At 42.5% G+C, this 20,224-nt stretch overlaps 1 protein-coding gene across 1 annotated transcript in view; it reads left to right on the forward strand.

The window, feature by feature from the left end:
• The window catches only part of LOC135205457 (protein ECT2-like), a gene marked incomplete in the record, with an annotated part of 325,317 nt that overhangs the window by 84,339 nt on the left and 220,754 nt on the right, over positions 1 to 20,224 (forward strand). Inside the window, 2 exon segments of the mRNA XM_064236064.1 lie at positions 692 to 825; positions 10,784 to 10,916. Coding sequence (XP_064092134.1) covers positions 692 to 825; positions 10,784 to 10,916 — 267 coding nt within the window.

Consider the following 20,224-nt stretch of genomic DNA (forward strand, 5'->3'; position numbering starts at 1 on the left):
AATATACTGTTGAATGAATGTGAGGTCATTAAGATCATCAGTAATAAAATAGTGGGACAATTAAGATTGTATGTTCACTAACACTGTTTTCAACAAAAACATTCCGTAAAATGCAAAAATATACATGATCCAAATAAGTGTATTCAACTTGTGAATTTCATCATATCAACCTTGGAGAGGGTTGTTCTTTATATTGTTACTAATGCCATCGATAGTTTGTAGTAGTATTTTGTGATCAAAATGTCTATAAATAAAACAGAAGTAGGGGGCTGTTATTGGCTAACAGATCACCATGGCAATCAGCCAGCCAGTCAGGTTTCAGCTGTAGTATTCTGTCTATAAGTGCATGTATTTTGAATACTATACATACTTAGTTTTTAATAGTGTATGTATTTTACTGATTTTATAAAGAATAGAATGAATTCCTTCCTTCAAAATTGTTGAAATATGAAAGACGAAAAAAATGATATGATAGAATTAAGCTGCATAGAGGATCTCTCTCTCTCTCTCTCTCTCTCTCTCTCTCTCTCTCTCTCTCTCTCTCTCTCTCTCTCTCTCTCTCTCTCTCTCTCTCTCTCGTCATTTGCCTGCATTTTTGCAAAAATTTTCTTTCATAGAAGTTTTTTTGTGTGTATTTATGTGTCACTAAGGTGATGTATTATTATTATGATTATTATTTTTCTTATTTCAGAAATTCGGTGTTCCGTTGGTGTTCTCAGAGTCTGGACGAGAATACATTGCAGATGGCAGTAGCTATTGTACATATTTTATTTTAGCTGATTTTGAGTCCAAGGAGTTTGAGGAATTGCATGAAGCTAACGTCAGGTTAGTTATCTTGTCAGTTTGTTTTTTATGCCTTCAAGGACATTTACGTAGAATGTATATATTATCTAGTAATATATCTTAAATGTTAGTGTAGGTACTATGTTGCATCAACTGTTTTAACAATCATGGTAAATAGCTGCAGCTGTGTGGTTCAACATTTTGCCATTTTTTCATTGCTCACTTTAAATATACATTAATCCTTTGTATAGGTTTATATTACAGCGTATCAAACCCCCCATAATTTCTATAAATGACAAGAAGTCATGTGAAAAGAGGAAAAGTATGTAGACCTGCAAACACTAATTGTTTTTGTGAGAATGTAAACCTTTGGTGACGACTGATTCAATTACGGAAGTCTGGGAACAGGAAGTTAATGGCTGCAGGTGAATAGGTAGCAGGGTACCACCCATTTGCACTTTATCTGTAGCCTGATAATTTGAAAGTGTTGACTGTTTGGTACTTTTTAGAGGACCCCATGGGTTCCCTTTGTCCTCCTGCTTTGTTCTTCCTTTTCAGTCTTTTAGGAGTCTTCTCCTCAGGGGTTTTCTTTCAGGATTTTACTTGAGCATACACCTTTCCTGTAGAAGAGACACAGGCCTTTGGGATCAAAACTCCCAGAGAAGTTAGTTGCAAAAATATGACAAATTTTCAAAGAAACTAGTTAGTAAAAAAAAAAAAAAAAATTGAGACTTGACTGTGCAAGGACTCTCAGAGGTTCATTTTGGTTCTTTCCTTGACATGGCACAGATTAGGAGCATCCTTTTTGGTTGCATGGGCTGATAATGCCCTTTGTCCTCAAAGAAAGCTAGATGTTGACTGAGGATGCAGATAGATGGCTGGAAACTGTTTTGGTGACCGTCACACAAACCCTTGTCCTTCTCCAGGCTGCAGCTCATACCCAGTTGTCCCTTTATTCTTCCAAAGGTCTCTTCTTTCCCAATTTCCTCTTCCTGTCAGGTGCTTATGAGGGGTATAGAGAGTGGGATAGCCCTTGCACTCTATGTTTGCCTTCTGAAGCAGTGATAGTAGCGTGTACACAATCCCTTGCTCTATGGTTCTTTAACCTCTGCATCAATCAGTGACTGTTCTGCAGCTTATGGGTTGTTTGTAGGATTTTTGTCGGTTAGTCTTAGGGTAACTTGGTAATTAACCTTGAATTATCTGCCTTTAGTCAAGATCTCTTCCAAGGGAGCTTTTAATTTCTTTTGTTTATTATAGTTAAGTAATTATTATTTGAAGTGAGTATACATACATACTGATTAGGCTTATTCTAAGCATATAGCTTCTTAGTTTTAAATGTCAGAATCTTAGACTAGGCTACAGTAGTGACTGCTAACATAGCCTAGGTTTATTGCCAGAATCAAAACTCATCATTATAAGGGATATATGTTAAAATCCTAATATATGCAGTAAAAATGGGGTTGAACATTACATGCAGTTGAATATTGACAAGCGTTGCAAACTCGGAACATCGTAAGCTGAAACTATCGTAAGCCAGGGACTGCCTGTATTCGGCCCTCGCGAATGAAATCTCATCTTTCCTCCAGAAGGAAACCATCGAAGTAGTTGAAGAATTTAGTTTGGATGATTTCTACAGTCGTGTCTTTGTGGTACCCAAAGCATAGGAGATGAAGGCCAGTATTGGATGTCAGTGCCTTGAATTTATTAATTGAAATGACAAAATTCAAGATGGAGACAAGTTATACTGTCATGTCATCCATTCACTGAGTTGACTGGATGACAACTGTAGACATGCAAGATGCTTATTTTCATATCCCAATGCATCCATAGTCCAGAAAGTACCTTTAGTGTGTGTTCTACAACAGAATATACCAGTTCTGAGCCCTATGCTTTGGGCTTTTGACAGCACTGCAAGTGTTACTCGGGTACTTGCTTCGCTCTCCCAATGGCTTCATTTAATGGGAATCAACATCTCCCTCTTTTTAGACAACTGGCTTTTTTGATCACCACTGAAGGAAGGGTCTTCAGAAGACCCTTCTCTTAGTGCCAGATTTGGGCCTATTATTCAACCATTGCAAGTCCCAACTGATAGTGATAGAATCTCATCACATTTTCAGGTTTTTCCCTTCCCCAAATGAATCCAGCCATGCCTGAAGAAAGTGAACGGGTTCCTCCCCTGCCTTACAGGCAGTCCCTGGGTATTGGCAGTCTGGTTAATGGTGTTTGTCTAGTGCCATGCCAAAAATCAAATGCACCAATATCCGGTTATAATAGTGTTGGCGCTGATACATACCTAACAGAGGCTCCAGTAACCAGTTATGGGCACAGTTATCAGCAATATTCATTTATCCCCAAGCTGTCGGAATGGAACCCCCTCCAATAACAGGGACTGCATATACTTGCTCTGTCAAGCAATGGATGACCCTTCTCGGCACCTTAGCCTCCATGGAGCAGTTTGTTAGCCTGAGAAGGCTCCCTATGAGGTCCCTTCAGTTTTATCTTTGTGCCAGCTGGGACAAGAAAACTCTTCCTGATTCCTTCATATTTTCCATCTTGGAGGAGATCAAGAAGGATCTCCTATGGTAAAAATCAGACAACAGACTTCAGAAGCGATGATTTTCCTTTCTTTGAGCCCCAACCTAGACTTCTAGGTTGGGGAGCTTTCTTAGACGACTAAGAAGTATCAGGGAGTGGTCTCATGATCAAATCCGTTGGCACATCAACCTGAAGTAATTAACAGCGATTTATATTGGACTCCAACATTTTGCTAAGAAAGTCCACAACCAGACAGTGTTGGTACACTCCAACAACACCACAGCCCTGGCTCATATTCAGAAGCAAAGGGGGACTCATTTGTTCAATCTCTCTCTCTCTCTCTCTCATCTCTCTCTCTCTCTCGCTCTCTCTCTCGTCCTCTGTCGTCAAACGACTTCATCTCTCTCTTCTTGGTCGTCTCCTCTCTCTCTCTCTCTCCCTCCTCCATCTCTCTATCTCTCTCTCTCTCTCTCTCCTCTCTCTCTCTCTCTCTCTCTATTATTACCAAACAAAGCTGGTGACCCGGTTCATCCAAGGCAAGCTCAGTGTCCTAGCAGATGATCTGAGCTGTTGCAAGAAGGTGTTTCCCACAGAGTGGACTCTACATCTGCAGGTGTGCAAGGCCCTGTGGAGACTGTGGGGGATGCCTCTCTTAGATCTTTTTGTGACCTCCAAAAACAACCAACTTCCAATATTTTGTTCACCAGTCCTGGATCCTCTAACGTGGGCAATGGATGCCATGCTACAACAAAGACTGGTCCAACAAAGACCTATGTGCTTTCCCACCATTCCGCATGATATGGGAAGTAATCAGGATTTATGTAACCACTCAAATGTGATGATCCTAGTAGCCCCATTGTAGCCGAGACAGGAATGGTATCCAAATCTCCTCACACTTCTGATAAACTTCCCAAGATTTTCATCTGCAAGGCCCAATCTTCTTAGATAGCTCCATTTCAGACGGTACCACCGAGGATGATCCACTGGCCCTGACAGGGTTTCAACTGTCGGGAAACTCCTTAGACAGAAGGGTTTTTGAAGAATGGCTTCAATTGCTATTGCAGCATGTAGATATTCTTCATCTGCCAGAGTCTACCAGACCAAGCGGACAATCTTTAGGGCCTGGTGCAGGCATTTTAATGTCTCGTCTTGAGAGAAGTCTGTAACAGAAATTGCAGAATTCTTTCTGTACCTCAGGATGTTTAGATGTCTCATCTTCTACAATAAAGGGATACGTAGCAACGTTGAACTCGGTTTTCCGACGTAGAAGCATAGGTCTATCCTCCAACCCACATCTTTCTGTCCTTATCAAGTCTAAATACATATATCAAACCCAAGAAATCAGCAACTGTCTTGTAGAATTTGGATGTACAGTGTTCCCCCCGTATTTGCGGGGGGATGTGTACCAGACACCCCCTCGATTAGTTAAAACCCGCAAATAGTTAGAACCCCTACTAAAAATGCTTATAACTGCCTATCTTGAAAGTTCAGATTCCAAATAACATCCTACTTCAAATATACCTAAAATTACTAACCTATTACTGTAATAATCTTTGAGGTTATATTATTTATACCATTTCAAATATATACCTTCAGTCAATAACACAGAGATCTGACCTTTAAGAGTGAAATTATGAATTATTCCTGAGAGAGAGAGAGAGAGAGAGAGAGAGAGAGAGAGAGAGAGAGAGAGAGAGAGAGAGAGAGAGAGAGAGAGAGAGAGAGAAGAGGAGAAGAGAGAGGAGAGAGAAGGGAGAGAGAGGAGAGAGAGGAGAGAGAGAGGGGGGGGGGGCTTTATTTCAGATATTTACATTGGCTATTCTGTATCTTACAAAGGATAAAATGTATTTCAATGTATGAGTTACATTTGATACTACTTATGTACAACAAACCTGATTGAACATCTTAAACAGAAAATAAAACGTACCCCTGCAATACATAGTATAATATTATGTATAATTTTACTTACATGTGTAAATAGACATCCTTATGATTTACAAAGTTGGCCTTCTATTGTAAAAATTCTAGAGATGCAGTGATGTTACTGTATAAAGCTTTATCAACCTACCAGCGAAAAATTTTTCTTTACCGCTGATTTGAAAGAATTTATATTGACTATTGTTTTTATAGCTGTTGGTAGCTTATTCCAAGCTAAAGGACCCTGTACAGAGAACGATCTTTTACCCAGATGGGTATTTGTCCTTGGCACGTAAAGGTCGTTGCTATTTCTTGCTATCTTGTCACTTCTAAATCCAACTAATGTCAAGAGGAAAAATCCATGTTGGTAATAAATTATTTAATATATTATAAATTAATAGACAGGTCGCACTGTATTCTTTGTTCTATATTTAGCCATTCTAATTTCTTTAAAATTGGGGTTACATGATTGTATTTCTTTGCCTTCCCATCAGTCACTTTTGCCGCAAAGTTTTGGAGTTTTTGTATTCGATGTTGATGTTGTTGTTGTTTAGACGTAGTGTCCCATACCTTCAAACAGTAGTTTACTATGCTTAACGCAAGCGACTGAACAACCATTTTGCGGGCCGCACACCTGGAAGAGTTGCTGATTCCAGGAGTGTGGGACGATCACGACAAACACCTTCACATCAACGTTCTCAAACTCAGGCAGCCCTCCTGGCTCTCCAGGAGTTCCAGGAACGAGTGATGGGACACTCCGTGGTGTTGGTGACTGACAACACGACGGTAGTGGCACATATTAACAAGCAAGGGGGACTTGTCTCCCTCGAGCTCTACAGGTTGACAATGTAGGAGCACGAGTTGGCAATGACTCACTCAGTAGAGCTGTCAGCCAGGTACATCCTAGGCAAGAGGAATGTAGTGGCAGACAAGCTTAGCTGCCAGAATCAGGTGGTAGGAACTGAGTGGTCCTTACACCATGAAGTAGCAGAAAGGCTCTTCAACGTATGGAGGCATCCAATCATAGATTTGGTTGCCACCCAGTACAACAGGAAGGTGGTAATCTGCTCGGTTGTACCGGACCCGTGGGTAGCAGCAGAGGATGCATTCCAACATCCTTGAGACAACCTGGAAGCTTACACCTTTCCCCCATTCTGCCTGATTTGAGCAGTGCTCAACAGGGTGCGGATCACGCAGAATTTACGGATGATTCTGGTGGCACCCAAATGGCTTGATATACTGGACCCCGTAGGAGGATAGCACTATCAGTGCACCTCATGCGGTTCACTGTAGGCATTACGGTTCTGAGCTGCGTGCCTTCGGCCCCTAGCTGTATACAACCCCTTTTGTTTCTTTTACTGTACTTACTTTCATATTCTCTTTCTTCCATCTTACTTTCCACCCTCTCCTAACAGTTGATTCATGGTGCAACTGCAAGGTTTTCCTTGTTATAGTAACCTTTTACTGTCAATTTCTGTTTCTTCACTGGATGACCTCTAAAGTCCCAGTGCTTGGACTTTGGCCTAAATTCTATATTTAATTCAATTGAGGACAGTTGGCTGGTAGACATATTAGTACTATTGGTGGTTCGGCAGTTATCCATTTCAGTTCATCTGCTCCAACTGTCGTAGACATTGAGGTGTGAGAGATGTGTATTTCTGGTGAAAGAAGGTCACTCTCGACGTGGTTCGGAAGTCATGTAAAGCTGTTGGTCCCGTTTCTGAATAACCACTGGTTCCCTGCAATGTAAAAACACCATACAAACAAACAAATAAAACATTTCAATTGATATACCTAAATGTCCACCTCCATGCTCCTTTTCTTTGGTGCTGTGTATGAACAGCTGCTCACTTATGTAAGAAAAACATATGTGATATAGTGACTAAAATGCTCTGGATATCTTTTTATTATCAGTGTCTCAGTTTTTGGATAACTGCAATTGACAAATAGAATATAAAGTTTGATGTTATAGATTATAAAAATTTCATTTACATCATACAGTCCAGTCCTGAAATATGCTTGTTTGAATTGTGAGATTCCTCTTTTATGCAGTCGCTAGTTTTCAAAAATAGATTTTCTGTATCTGCGAAGTCGTTCAAAGTCTGCGAGTCACGTGCCGCAAACATATCAGATCTATTGTCTTTTCAAGTATTTTAGGTGGGGTGGGGTGCTTGTGGTTCACTGGTATCTGAGAGAAGGGGTGGGGGAAATGTGAGAAAAAGATTTCCTGCTCAGCCATTAGCTAGGATGGAAGGCTCCGGTTCATGATTTGTGACGTCATAGCGTAGTGTGTATGAATGAATGGTATCATCATCATCGCCATACGTATTATTCAGATCTGCAAAGTGTGTTCTGATCATCATCATTGCCATAGGTATTATTCAAATCTGCAAAGTGTATTCTGAAGGCTTCTGCTCAGCCATTAGTTAAGACGTAAGGCTCATCCTCACGCATTTGTAACGCCATAGCACAGTGTGTATGAATGATCGGTATCATCATCACCATATGTATTATTCAGATCTGTGAAGTGTATTCTGATCATCTGCATCATGTATGCATCTGCCTAGAAGTCGAAGAGGAAGACCTATTTTCTCGAAACTAAAAAGCTTGTCCTTAAGTTAGAGACGAAGGAAAGAGCAAATTCCATTTTGGTAGCAGTCGACAACTTGAAATCGGTTTGTTCTGTCTAGGTTAACTTGTTTTGTTTTGAGAGAGAGAGAGAGAGAGAGAGAGAGAGAGAGAGAGAGAGAGAGAGAGAGAGAGAGAGAGAGAGAGAGGGGGGGGGGGGTCGTGCACCCAATGGTGGCAGTGTTTACGAGTGGGAGTTTTCGCCATCCTGGGTGTAACTTCAAAATTTTTCAAGTTATTAAAACCTTTTTAATGTTTTATTTATCCATAAGAACAATTTCATATTAGGAAAATTTACAGGATAGTAATATAGAGAAAGTATTGAAAATGGGTAGTATAATAAAGTTTGACTGGGTAAGTTGCCGTTTGCCTCGGCCCTAATGGAATTATTCCCATAAGGTATGTGTATCAAAATCTGCGATTTTCCAGTTCTGTGAGTCCGTGGATCAACAAAATTCTCGCATAATTGGGGACCGTACTGTATATGTATTTTTGAGGTAAAAATTACACCATGAGCAAAATTATAGAAGTTCCAGATTTGAATAAGGTTAAAAGGAAAATGAAGATGATATGCACAAGATGCACAACCCTTTGAAGAATAGTATGTGATAGTGTCCACTGGGTTTCTGTGGCTCCAGAAGAATTGGAAGACCCAGATCTACTTATTTGTGAATTGTGAGAAGGGAGGGTGTATCATTGTAAGGAATTTTGGAAAAAGCACAGAAAGAGATTTAGTAATAGACTTGTGTAAATGATTTTGAAAGCTTTGTAATCATGTTGTATATAAGGAAACTAAAATAAGCATCAAATCAAGTTATGAAAAGTCTGGTTACTTGCTCATATGTGACAAGGTTATTTGTTATGTTGGAAGGTACTGTAAATGTTAATGCAAGGAAATCTAATATTATGGTAAAAATTGGGTTGTGAATATTCATTATTATTGTACAGTTATGCTCAGAACTGATGCTACCTGATTGCAGAGGATTTTGTTCAAAATCCACTAACAGGGAACCTGACATGCTCCATATTTATTCATTATTTCAATGCACAAACATGATTATTGCATACAATAAGGCCATAATATGTTCCATAAGAGGGAAATTGTCTTATATTTAAAAAATCTTGAGGAAATGTCATGCAGCCGAATTTCAGAAAAAACACTTAAGAAACATTTTCATCGCTGGTGCATTTGACCAAAACGAAGTGTTCATCAAACCTCAGTTCAATTGTTAAATGAAAAAAAAAATTGATGATTGTTATAACATTAACCCATAGATGAGTAAAAAAATCAATATGCAGCTCCTCAGGCTGGGTAAACTTTGAGGTTGTCCAATTTACGAAAAAAACACATCAATGGAAAGAGGGAGATATGCAAATGCACATGATGAAAGAAAAAGATTATAAAAAATTTTCCCTACCTTCCACGAGAAGTTGAAAATAACTATTTACAACCCCTTGTGGGGCCTCTTTTACAAGACAACCGTAAATTTTACCAACTATATATGTTTTTTCTAATGAATAATTTTATTTTATTTTGTAAAATTATAATTACTGCTCACACTATCAAAACACACAAGAAATGAAATTGGTAACAAATTTTTAGCATGTTTATTGAAAAATATTTATGTAAATTTACCAAGATCAAAGATTCAGTAACTTTTCTTTTACTTTTACATGTGTTTTCTAATATTTTTTAGCACTTTTCTCTGTAAAATTACATTTACAATTGATATACTATTGTTAAAGACAAGAACAAAGACCAACACCAACAACCCTTTGGTATATTTACATGCAAATTTACAAAAACATGTCGTGAGACAGAAACGTAATACGTTCCCCCTTGAAGTTATAAGCAGAACTGAAGTCCTGAGACTCCTGATTTGTGGTTTTAGCCGGTGTAAAAGTGGCCATTAGTGAATTTATGGGCTATAGTTGTACTTGCACCTCTTTCCCACCCAATTCTTTCCAAATTGATGGCGCTTAATATTGTTTATCTACAGGATCAATCTGTCCACCACCCCAAACCTGTTATTATTACTCCCGAGGATCAATCCATCCAGTTAGGGTTAGAAAACAGGTATTCCATATGCCTTGATATTAGTACGTACTAATAAATGTTTTAATTAATAGCCATCTTCTCCATATACTAATCAAAACCATCATCGTCATTTATTCTTCAAAGAACAGGTAATCTCTACAAATAAATTCATTAGTAACAGATTACATCTCAGAACTCTTAAATTATTTTTTTAGGCCTCTAAGTAATTTTGCAACATGCAGACAACTTAAACACAGCCTAAAACTAAAACATTCAAAGAAAATGTTTTGTAATTGTATTCTTATTTTGAAAATGTTATCACTGTTGAGCTTATTAGGTGTACTGTTATAATGCTGCAGGGGTAGTTTTGTTGACTAGCCCAAGGAGCGTGTGAATGCCCTGTCATTGATGGCACCACTAACCTTACCACACCTTACTTTGAACTAAGCAATGTGGAAAAATATCTGTTCAAACACATTATAGTTATACCAATGTGTAAAAGGGATAATACTTATATAACTATAAGGAAAATAGTATTAGCTGTGAATTTGCAAACTTTTCAACATGTATGACAATAGGAATGAAAAAAAAGTTTGCAACATCACATTGAGTCTGAGAATCTGGACGATACAAGAAGAATCATGTCGCATCAGATTTGAGCATTACTGTACATCATTATGTTATCAGACTTTATCCAAAAATACTTAACAAAATAGTAAGAAAAATAAATCATGAATCATTGGGAAATGAATGTCATTTATCTGAATGTGTGAGGTTGTATTGTCTATATAATTTTTCAGGCTATATAGTATTCATCAAATTGATTTTTAATACTATTTCTAAAAAAAAAGATTAAAGATATGTATTTCTCTTTTGCAGAATATTAGGTAAACCAGCTCTAATAGAACTTGCTGCAGATGGTTTACTGTCTTACAACCAACGGCCAGTGTTTTGCCATGTAATGAAAAATGTGGTCTTAGTCTTTACAGGATTTAGGAAGAAAGCTGAAGTTGTAAGTAGCATGTTTCCAAAATAATTGTATTATTACAGTTGAAACCAGGAGATTCTCAGCTATTCTTAAGTGTTTTGTTTCACTGTTGAATTTAAATGTCAAGCCACTCCTTAGCATAGGGATTGGAAACCAGCATTCTTTGAGCCTGATATAATCCATAACCCAAGATCATCCACCTTAACAGTCCCTAAGAGAAATAACTGGAAAGTCGTTTATTGCTTTATAATCATAACTAGGAATTTCTAAATTGTTGCCAAGATGGAACTTTAGCAAAATTAAAGTCTACCATAGGGAATTCTCTTTTTCAATGATGAACAAATATAAATATTTATATAATTCATTTGGTGACCAGGGGCACTTTTTGGTTATTGTACAGTGTGTCCTCGGGTTATGGCTTGGGCAGCACTGAGCTGTAAGTTGATTTCCAGCATTTAATGGCACTTGAACAGCTCTCACAGCCCCATAACTTGATGGTGCATCAAGTTACAGCAGCATAAGCACTGTTAATTTGATGCATATTCTTGCCATTAGCACCGTCAACAGTGCTTACAGCGCCATAACATGATGCAACATCAAGTTATGATGATGTAAAACACTGTTAATGCATTGAAAAAGCACTGTAAGTCGAGGACTCACCGTACTTAGTTTATGGCATATATGTATGTTTAAGCTACAGTTAATACAAAGTATACAACTGGGTGCATCCCAATTTGTATACCCAAAAAATTTCTATTATAACAGTATTGAACAAGTGGTATTAATATATAGTGTAAGCTGCTGTATTTACATTTTTGTACAAGTAACTTACCCAGCAGATATATACTTAGCTATAGACTCGGTCGTCCCGACAGAATTTCAAAACTCGCGGCACACGCGACAGGTAGGTCAGGTGATCCACCATTCCCGCCGCTGGGTGGCGGGGTCTGGAACTATTCCCGTTTTCTAAGCCATAATTTCTCTGTCGGTTGAACGAACAACACCTATTGTTCGTTCCTCCATCTTGGATTTCAACTCGTTTGCCGAGAATTTGGATTGGTTTTTTGGTGACGTATTCTGTTTTTCTCTGGCTTGGCATACGCTTATTGTGGACTGTTTTTCGACTTTGGTTTTGACTACTCTTTCACGATGTCTGACGCTAAGGCTTCACCTATGTTTAGAGTTTGCAGTAGGGAAGATTGTAAGGTTAGGCTGCCTAAATCGGCATTAGATCCTCATAGTATTTGCGCTAAATGCAGGGAGAATGAATGTTCTTTTATTAACACCTGTGTTGAATGCGAGAACCTTACGGAGCTTGAATGGAAGGAATTATCATCATATGTTAGGAAGCTTGAGAGAGATAGAGTGAGAAAGGCTTCAGCTAGGTCATCTAGTAGATCTTGCTCCTTAGAACAAGAAATTAACTCTCCTTCTAACAATTTTCCCTTAGCCTCAGCTGCTTCTCCCTGTTCTGAATCCAAAGATTCTTCGTCAGAGAGGGAAAATGTAAAAGCTTCAATTAAGAAACTTCAAGCTCAGCTACGAGCTCTAAACCAAGGTAAGAGTGGTGATAGTGACTTGTGCAGTGTCCCCAGTGCAGTGGAGGGGGCGTCTGACCGGTTCCTCATTGCTCCTAGGCCTAGACCGCTTCCAAACTCCCAGGACCAGGGGAGGAGGAATGTCGAAAGCCGCAGGGAGGATGCAGAACATCCCCAACGGTCAGGCGTCCCTTCGGCAGATCCTGTTGTTAAGTCCCAGGCTGCCTCGGATTGCCGCAGAAAAGGCGTCCTAAAGGAGTGTTTTTCGGCCTCAGACTCTTCCTCTCTAAACGAGGATGGAGTTCGGCCTCTCTTTCGCGCCCTTTGAAGAGAGCCTGAAAGGCGCCTAAAGGAGACGCGGCTGACTCCAGCCCAGAGCGTTTTCCGAGGATTGGCCTTCGGGACCTAAGAAGACTAAACAAGAGGAGCCTTCTCTTCAGGATCCTACGAAGAAGTTTTTGGTTAATCTGCAAGAGCGTTAGCTTCTCTCGTAGGCTCTTTTGCTAAGGACTCTACAAGGAGGAAGGATGTCTCGCTCCCTGTTAAGAGTTCCGCTAAGCGCCCCTCTTCGTATAGGAGAGAACCCTCACGATCTCCAGGGCGTTTATCACCTTCGTCGAGACTCGTCTGATAGGAGTTGTTCTCCTGAGAGAGCCCTTTCGCCCTATAGGCTGTTCTTCCCCGAAGCGCCCTCTGAGACGCCGCGAATCGAGCAGAAGTCTCGATCGGTTTAGGTGCAAGGAACCGGAAAACCGATTTAGGTATCAGGATCCCTTGGGTCTGCAGGACCAGGAGCCAGACAGGCGCAAAGAGGCAGCAAGACGCAAGAAAGGGCGTCAAGAGCCTCTTAGAACACAGGATTCAGGACGTCAGATTCTGCTAGAAGGCAGGAATCAGGACGCTATGAGCCAGGACGCCATGAGTCAGGGCGCCAGGAGTCAGGGCGCCAGGAGTCAGGGCGCCAGGAGTTAGGACGCCAGAAGACAGGACGCCAGAAGACAGGACGCCAGGAGTACGTTAGGCGTCAAGTGTTAGGGCGCCAAGAGCCTGTTAAGCGTCAGGAATCAGGACGCGGGGATCTTTTCAAGCGCCCTGAATCAGGACGCCAGGAGCCTAGCAAGCGCCACGAACCTGACGAACCTAGACAACAAGAGTCTAGTAGGCGCAAGAGTGTTTCCGACAGGCAGGAGCCTCACTCTCGTATAGAAGTGCTAATGTTCCCTCTCCTGGAACCCCTTCTCGGGAAAGGAGTTCTTCTCCCGGGAAGAGCCAGATCACTCCAAAACGATCTCCTTCTGTGGATCAGTTGGACCAGGTATCGGAAGACGAAGAGCCAGTAGACGTAGCAGTTTCTGACTACAAGAGACTTTCTCTTTTGCTGCTAAAGGAGTTCGGAGACTCCCTTCATCCTGCGGACCCTCCTTCACCAGGATCGTTGATGTCCAGCACTAAAGCTCTCAAGTCGTCTTCCTTCGTCAAGATGCGCCCCGCTCTTTGTATGAAAAAGGCATTAAAGACTTTTTCAGAGTGGTTGACTTCCAGAAGGGAAGCGGGCAAGACAGTTTTTTCCTGCCCTCCTTCCAAGTTAACAGGCAAACCAGGAAGGTGGTACGAGACCAAAGAACCTATGGGGTTAGGTCTGCCTTCTTCCGCAGATGCGGATTTTGCTTCCTTAGTGGACTCGTCTAGGAGGAAGTCGTTGCTGTCTGCTAAGGCGACTTGGGGCATGTGTGAGCTAGACCACCTTCTAAAGGGCCTCTTTAAAACCCTAGAAGTCTTCAACTTTATGGACTGGGCTTGGGAGCGTTAGCGAAGAGAGCTCAGGACACTGACTTTGTTTCCATGGAGGAACTTTCGAGCGTCCTGGCTTGCCTGGACAGAGCGGTCATGGACGGTTCTGTGGAAGTTGCCTCTCTTTTTGGAACGGGAGTATTAAAGAAGAGATCTGTCTTTAGCTCTTTCTTAGCAAGAGCAGTATCACCTTTGCAAAGGACATCTCTTCTTTTTGCACCGTTATCCCCACACCTTTTTCCACAAGAGACTGTTAGAGAGGTTTCTAATCTCTTACGGAGAAGGCAACTCAGGATCTCCTCACGCACTCAGCCAAGAAGTTTAGGCCAGCAGTGCCTATAGAGAAAAAAAGAGAGACCCTCTTTTGTTCAGCCCTTTCGAGGTGCTCCTCTTCTAGAGCCCCTCTTAGAGGTCGCAGACCAGAGAGAAGGAGTAGACCATCTAGAAGGTCCTTCGGGAAGTCTAGATGAGCAGGAAGTCCTCCAGACGAAAGTAGGCGCCAGGCTTCTCCACTTTGCCAAAGTCTGGGCGCAGAAGGGAGCGGACTCCTGGTCCTCTCTATCCTGAAAAAAGGATACTTGATCCCCTTCCTTCAGGGAAAATCCTCCCTTGACGACAACTCCAAGGGGTTGAGTTGACCGCAAGATACTCGGATCCGGTCCGAAAGCTTGCTATGTTGCAAGCAGTGGAACAGATGATTTCCAAGGAAGCGGTAGAACTGGTTCAAGATCTCCAGTCTCCAGGATTCTACAAATCGGCTATTCCTGGTACCGAAAGCATCGGGGGGATGGAGACCGGTTCTAGACGTCAGTGCCCTGAATTTCTTTGTATTGAAGAAGAAATTTTCAATGGAGACGTCTTCCTCTGTTCTATCTGCTCTTCGTCCAGGGGACTGGATGGTGTCCCTGGACCTTCAGGATGCGTATTTCCATGTGCCAATTCATCCGGCAGCAAGGAAGTATCTGAGGTTCATGTTCCAAGGGAAAGTGTTCCAGTTCCGAGCGATGTGCTTCGGACTTTCAACTGCCCCTCAAGTCTTTACGGACATCATGAAGAATGTAGCTTATTGGCTACATCTGGAAGGGATCAGGATCTCGTTATATCTGGACGATTGGCTAATAAGAGCCCAATCGGAGAAAAAATGTCTGGAGGACCTATTAGTTACTCTAAAGTTGACAAAGTCCTTAGGACTTTTAGTAAATCACGAGAAATCCATGCTGACTCCCCCAGCAGAGTATTGTCTATCTGGGGATTCAGATGGATTCTCGGGATTTTCTAGCGTATCCTTCGCAGGAAAGGAGAGAACGCTGCTTAGAAAAGGTGTCAGTCTTCTTAAGGAAAGAACATTGTTCCGCGAGGGAATGGATGAGCTTACTGGGGACCCTCTCCTCGATGGAACAGTTCGTTTCCTTAGGAAGACTTCACCTACGACCCCTTCAATTTTATCTGAAGGAGAAGTGGGATTGGAAGTCCAACAATCTAGGAGATACATTTCCAATCTCGAAAGGGATCAAGGAGAATATCCGTTGGTGGTTTAGATTCCACAAGAAACTAAGCAAGGGAATCTCCCTTCGCTTACAGAACCCTCGCCTAGCGTTGTTTCAGACGGTCCTCAGATTCAGGGTGGGGAGCGACCCTAGGTTCGCAAGAAGTGTCAGGCACTTGGGAAGGAGAACAAGTGTCCTGGCACATAAACAAGAAAGAGCTAACAGCCATTCATCTAGCTTTGGTTCATTTCGAGGAACAGGTCTCAGGTCTGGGGATTCAGATTCACTCGGACAACACAACAGCCCTCGCTTATATAAAGAAACAAGGGGGGACGCATTCCTTTTCCCTGTACGAATCAGCAAAGGATCTGCTGATTTGGGCACAGGAAAGGAAGATCTCTCTCCTCACAAGGTTTGTGCAGGGAGAGAAAAATGTCCCGGGCAGATCTGTTAGCAGAAAAGAACAAGTCCTACCCACGGAATGGACTCTCAATCCTCAGATTTGCCAACAACTTTGGCATCTGTGGGGAAGGCCCAATATAGACCTGTTCGCGACCAACAAGAATCACAGATTAGAAACCTATTGCTCCCCGATCTCGGATCCTCAAGCATAGCAGTAGACAGCTTTCTGCTAGATTGGACGGGCTTGGACGCATACGCCTTCCCTCCTTTCAAGATAGTAGGAGAAGTATTGAGGAAGTTCGCTTGCTCGGAAGGAACAAGAATGACCCTCATCGCTCCCTTCTGGCCGGCTCTCGATTGGTTCACAGAGGTGCTGGAGTGGTTAGTGGATTTTCCAAGATCGCTTCCACTAAGGAACGATCTTCTCAAACAACCCCACTTCGACAGGTTTCACAAAAACCTCCCTGCTCTAAGTCTGACCGCCTTCAGACTGTCGAAGGACTTGTCAGAGCAAGGGGCTTTTCACGAGAAGTGGCGAAGGCTATTGCAAGGAGCCAGAAGAGTCTCCACTTTCTAAAAGTATATCAGTCGAAGTGGGAGTTGTTTTAGAAGATGGTGTAAGGGAAAGAAAATATCCTCCTCCAGTACCTCTGTAACTGAAATCGCAGATTTTCTCCTATATTTGAGAAAAGACTGTAACCTGGCAGTTTCAACAGTGAAGGGTTACAGAAGTATGCTGGCCTCAGTTTTTTCGACATAGAGGAATAGATCTGACGAATAATAAAGATCTTCATGACCTTATAAGTCTTTTGAGACACGAAAGAACATGTAATCAAGAAGCCTAGCTGGAAACTTGGATGTGGTCCTCAAGTTCCTAATGTCGGAAAAATTTGTACCGTCTCACGCAGCTTCGTTTAGAGACTTAACGAGAAAGTCATTATTTCTTTTTTGCATTAGCAACAGCCAAGAGAATTAGCGAGTTGCAAGCTTTGGAAGGTAAGATGTGGGGTTTAAGAAGGATTCAGCGATTTGCCCTCCTTTTAAAACCATTTTTTGTTTTCTAGCGAAAAATGAAAATCCCTCAATGCCTTGGCCAGAAGCTTTGAGATAAAAGGACTATCTTCATTAACAGGGAGAGAACTAGAAAGGACTTTGTGTCAAGTCAGGGCACTCAAGTTCTACTGGAGAAGAAGTTGCTGAAAGGTACAGAAGAAAGTCTTTGGTGCTCTGTAAGAGATCCGAAAAGAGCGATTTCTAAGAACGCCCTTACATACTTCATAAAAGATGTAATAAGGGAAGCTCACCTTAAGTGCGAAGAAGAGCATCTCAAGGTTCTCAGAGTGAGAGCTCATGAAGTGAGAGCCTAGCTACGTCTATGGCATTTCACAAAACATGGTCGCTTCAGGCTCTTATAGAGTCGACATTTTGGAGATGTAATTCGGTGTTCGCCTCGAATTACCTAAGAGACGTTAAAATTTCGTACGAAAATGCTTTGCTCTGGGAGCGTATGTTTCGGCGAATTCAGTGCTGGGAGAAGGGGCTGAGGCTAATCCTTCCTATTTAGTTTAAGGCTTAATTTACTGTTTATTGGTGGTTGTTTTTTATTGGTTAATTGTCAGAGGGAATAGGGACCCTCTTACAATTCATAGATTGTAACAATACTAACATGGTCAGGTGATCGGGATTGCTTCAGTGCTCTTTGTGATTTGTTTATAACCTTAACTCTGTCATGTAAGAGGGCGAGTCTCCATTGATATGACAAAAGGTCAAGGCTCTACCATGTAAGTGGGTCAGCCCCATTGGTACGATCCAGTATAGGCTCTGTCGCGTAAGCGGGCTAGCCCCCATTGACACGATCCCAAAGAGTTATTCAACCATAGGTTCATTCCTCGTTGAAACTCTTGAGGCAAGCAGACTCATCGACAGTAGTCATGAAGTCTTCAGCCCAATAAGGTAGGAACTATGGATTATGTTATCCAAGAACATAGGTTGTTTTTTTCCCTGTGTTTTAATGTATTTAGTTTAAGTATTATTTTGTTTCATACAATCAACTTACCTGTCAGATATACATAGCTAAGACTCCGTCGTCCCCGACAGAAATTCAAATTTCGCGCCACTCGCTACAGGTAGGTCAGGTGATCTACCGGCCTGCCCTGGGCGGCAGACTAGGAACCATTCCCGTTTTCTACTCATATATTTTCTGTCGCCGGTGGTATCAACATCGTTGCTGCCACCTCTTGACTGGAATTCACTTTTCTAAGCAATGATATCTTTTTGTGGACTTTTGGTGACGTACCTGGATCGTTGTTTTGGGCATTCGCTACTGTGGACTGGATTTGGACTTGCTTTTTGATTTTTCTTCAGAATGTCTGATTCAAGTGTTTTGTGTGAGAATGTGTGTGAATGTAGGCTGCAAGGTGAGGATACCGAAAGCTTCGGTTGATCCTCACACTGTATGTCGCAAATGTAGGGTTTTGATTGTTCTATTTCTAACACCTGTCATGAGTGTGAGAGGTTGAATGTTGAGGAATGGAAGACTCTAACTTCTTACTTGAAGAAGTTAGAAAGGGATAGAGTCAGAAGGGCTGCATCTAAGATGGCAGGTAGTAGTACAAGGCCTATTGAGCCTTTGGATAATTCTAACTCTTCTCTTAATTATGATTCTGTATCAGGACCCTCACTGGCCGTACATTTCAGATTCGGCATCGGAAATTGCTGAACTGAAGGCTACGCTTCACAGGATAGATCAAAAATGGCTACCATGAAAGGTAAGGACTGTGAAAGTGATTTTAGTGAAGTGAGTGTCCCCAGTGTTGTGGGGAGGGGGCGTCTGACCGTCTCTGCGACGCTCCCAGGCCTAGACCTCTTCCAAGCTCCCAAGCCCAGAGGAGAAGGAAAGTCGAAAGCCGTACGGAGGTTGTGGAGAATTCCCCCCGGTCAGGCGTCCCTTCAGCAGGTGCTGTATATAGACAGCGTGCTCAGGACCGCTATCGAAAAAGCGTCCTCAGAGAGTGCTTCTCTTCGTCCGCTTCTCCCTCTCCTAAACAGGGGTGGAAAGGATTCGGACTTGTCCAGGCCCCTGAAAAGGCACTGGAGAGATCCTGTTTTTGGATTCAAGCCAGAACGCTTTTCGGAAGAAGCGCCTCCTTCTATCAAGAAGGCGAAGAGGGTTTTGCCTTCCCATGATGGGGGCAACACGCCTTCGAGGTCTCCCTCTCCCGTTCAAGAAGACGCAGGAGAAGCGTCCAAGAGGATTATTTTGGCGGTGCAGGAACAGCTGTCCGCCTTAGTAGGAGTCCTTTCGAAGGATCCTCCTCGTAAGAAAGACGTCAGACTGCCGGTCAAGAAGACTCGTCTTCCTTCTCCCACCAGGAGTGAGGCTCCTGTGAGACGTGTCTCTTTTGAGAACTCAGATAGAGACTCGTGGGAAGATTTTGATTCACCAGGCAAGCGCGTCGCGCCAGCCAAGCGCGCGTCCTACAGACGAGAAGCGTCCTCTAAGGTTAAAGAGTCAGACAAGCGAGAAACGCATTACAGACCAGAGGATTCTCCCAGATGGGGTACGTCTGCCAGATCAGCAGCTTCAGCCGAGCGCGAGGTATTAACCAGGCGTGAGCATTCAGCCAAGCGTGAGGCTCCAGACAAGCATCTGTCACGCAAGGATGTGGCACCAGGAAGACGCGAGACTTCAACAAGGCACGAAGCGTCAGTCAGGCGCGAGACCTTTGAGAGGCGCGATGGCACCAGTAGCGCGCGAGGCGCCAGCAAGCGCGAAGACTCAGTCAGGCGCGAGACGCCAGCCAAGCGCGAGGATCCAGCCAAGCGCGAGGCCGCCAGCCAGGAACGCGAGGCGCCAGCCAAGCGCGAGGAGCCAGCCAAGTACGAAGAGCCAGTCAAACATAGGAGCTCTTTACACTCTCTTAGCCCCTCTCCTATTAGGAGTTTTTTGTCTCCAGTAGAAGAGAGTTGGTTGTACAGCATACCCGGAACGGGAAGTTGCCTCTCTACTGATCCGATTATGGAAGAGGAATCAGAGGACGAGTCTCACGGTAAAGAAGGACTGTCGAACTACAAAGTTTTGACAGCTCCCTTCTCCAGGAATACGGAGATGCAT

The sequence above is a fragment of the Macrobrachium nipponense genome, chromosome 11 (assembly GCF_015104395.2).
Source record: "Macrobrachium nipponense isolate FS-2020 chromosome 11, ASM1510439v2, whole genome shotgun sequence".
Classification (NCBI taxonomy): Eukaryota; Metazoa; Arthropoda; class Malacostraca; order Decapoda; family Palaemonidae; genus Macrobrachium; species Macrobrachium nipponense.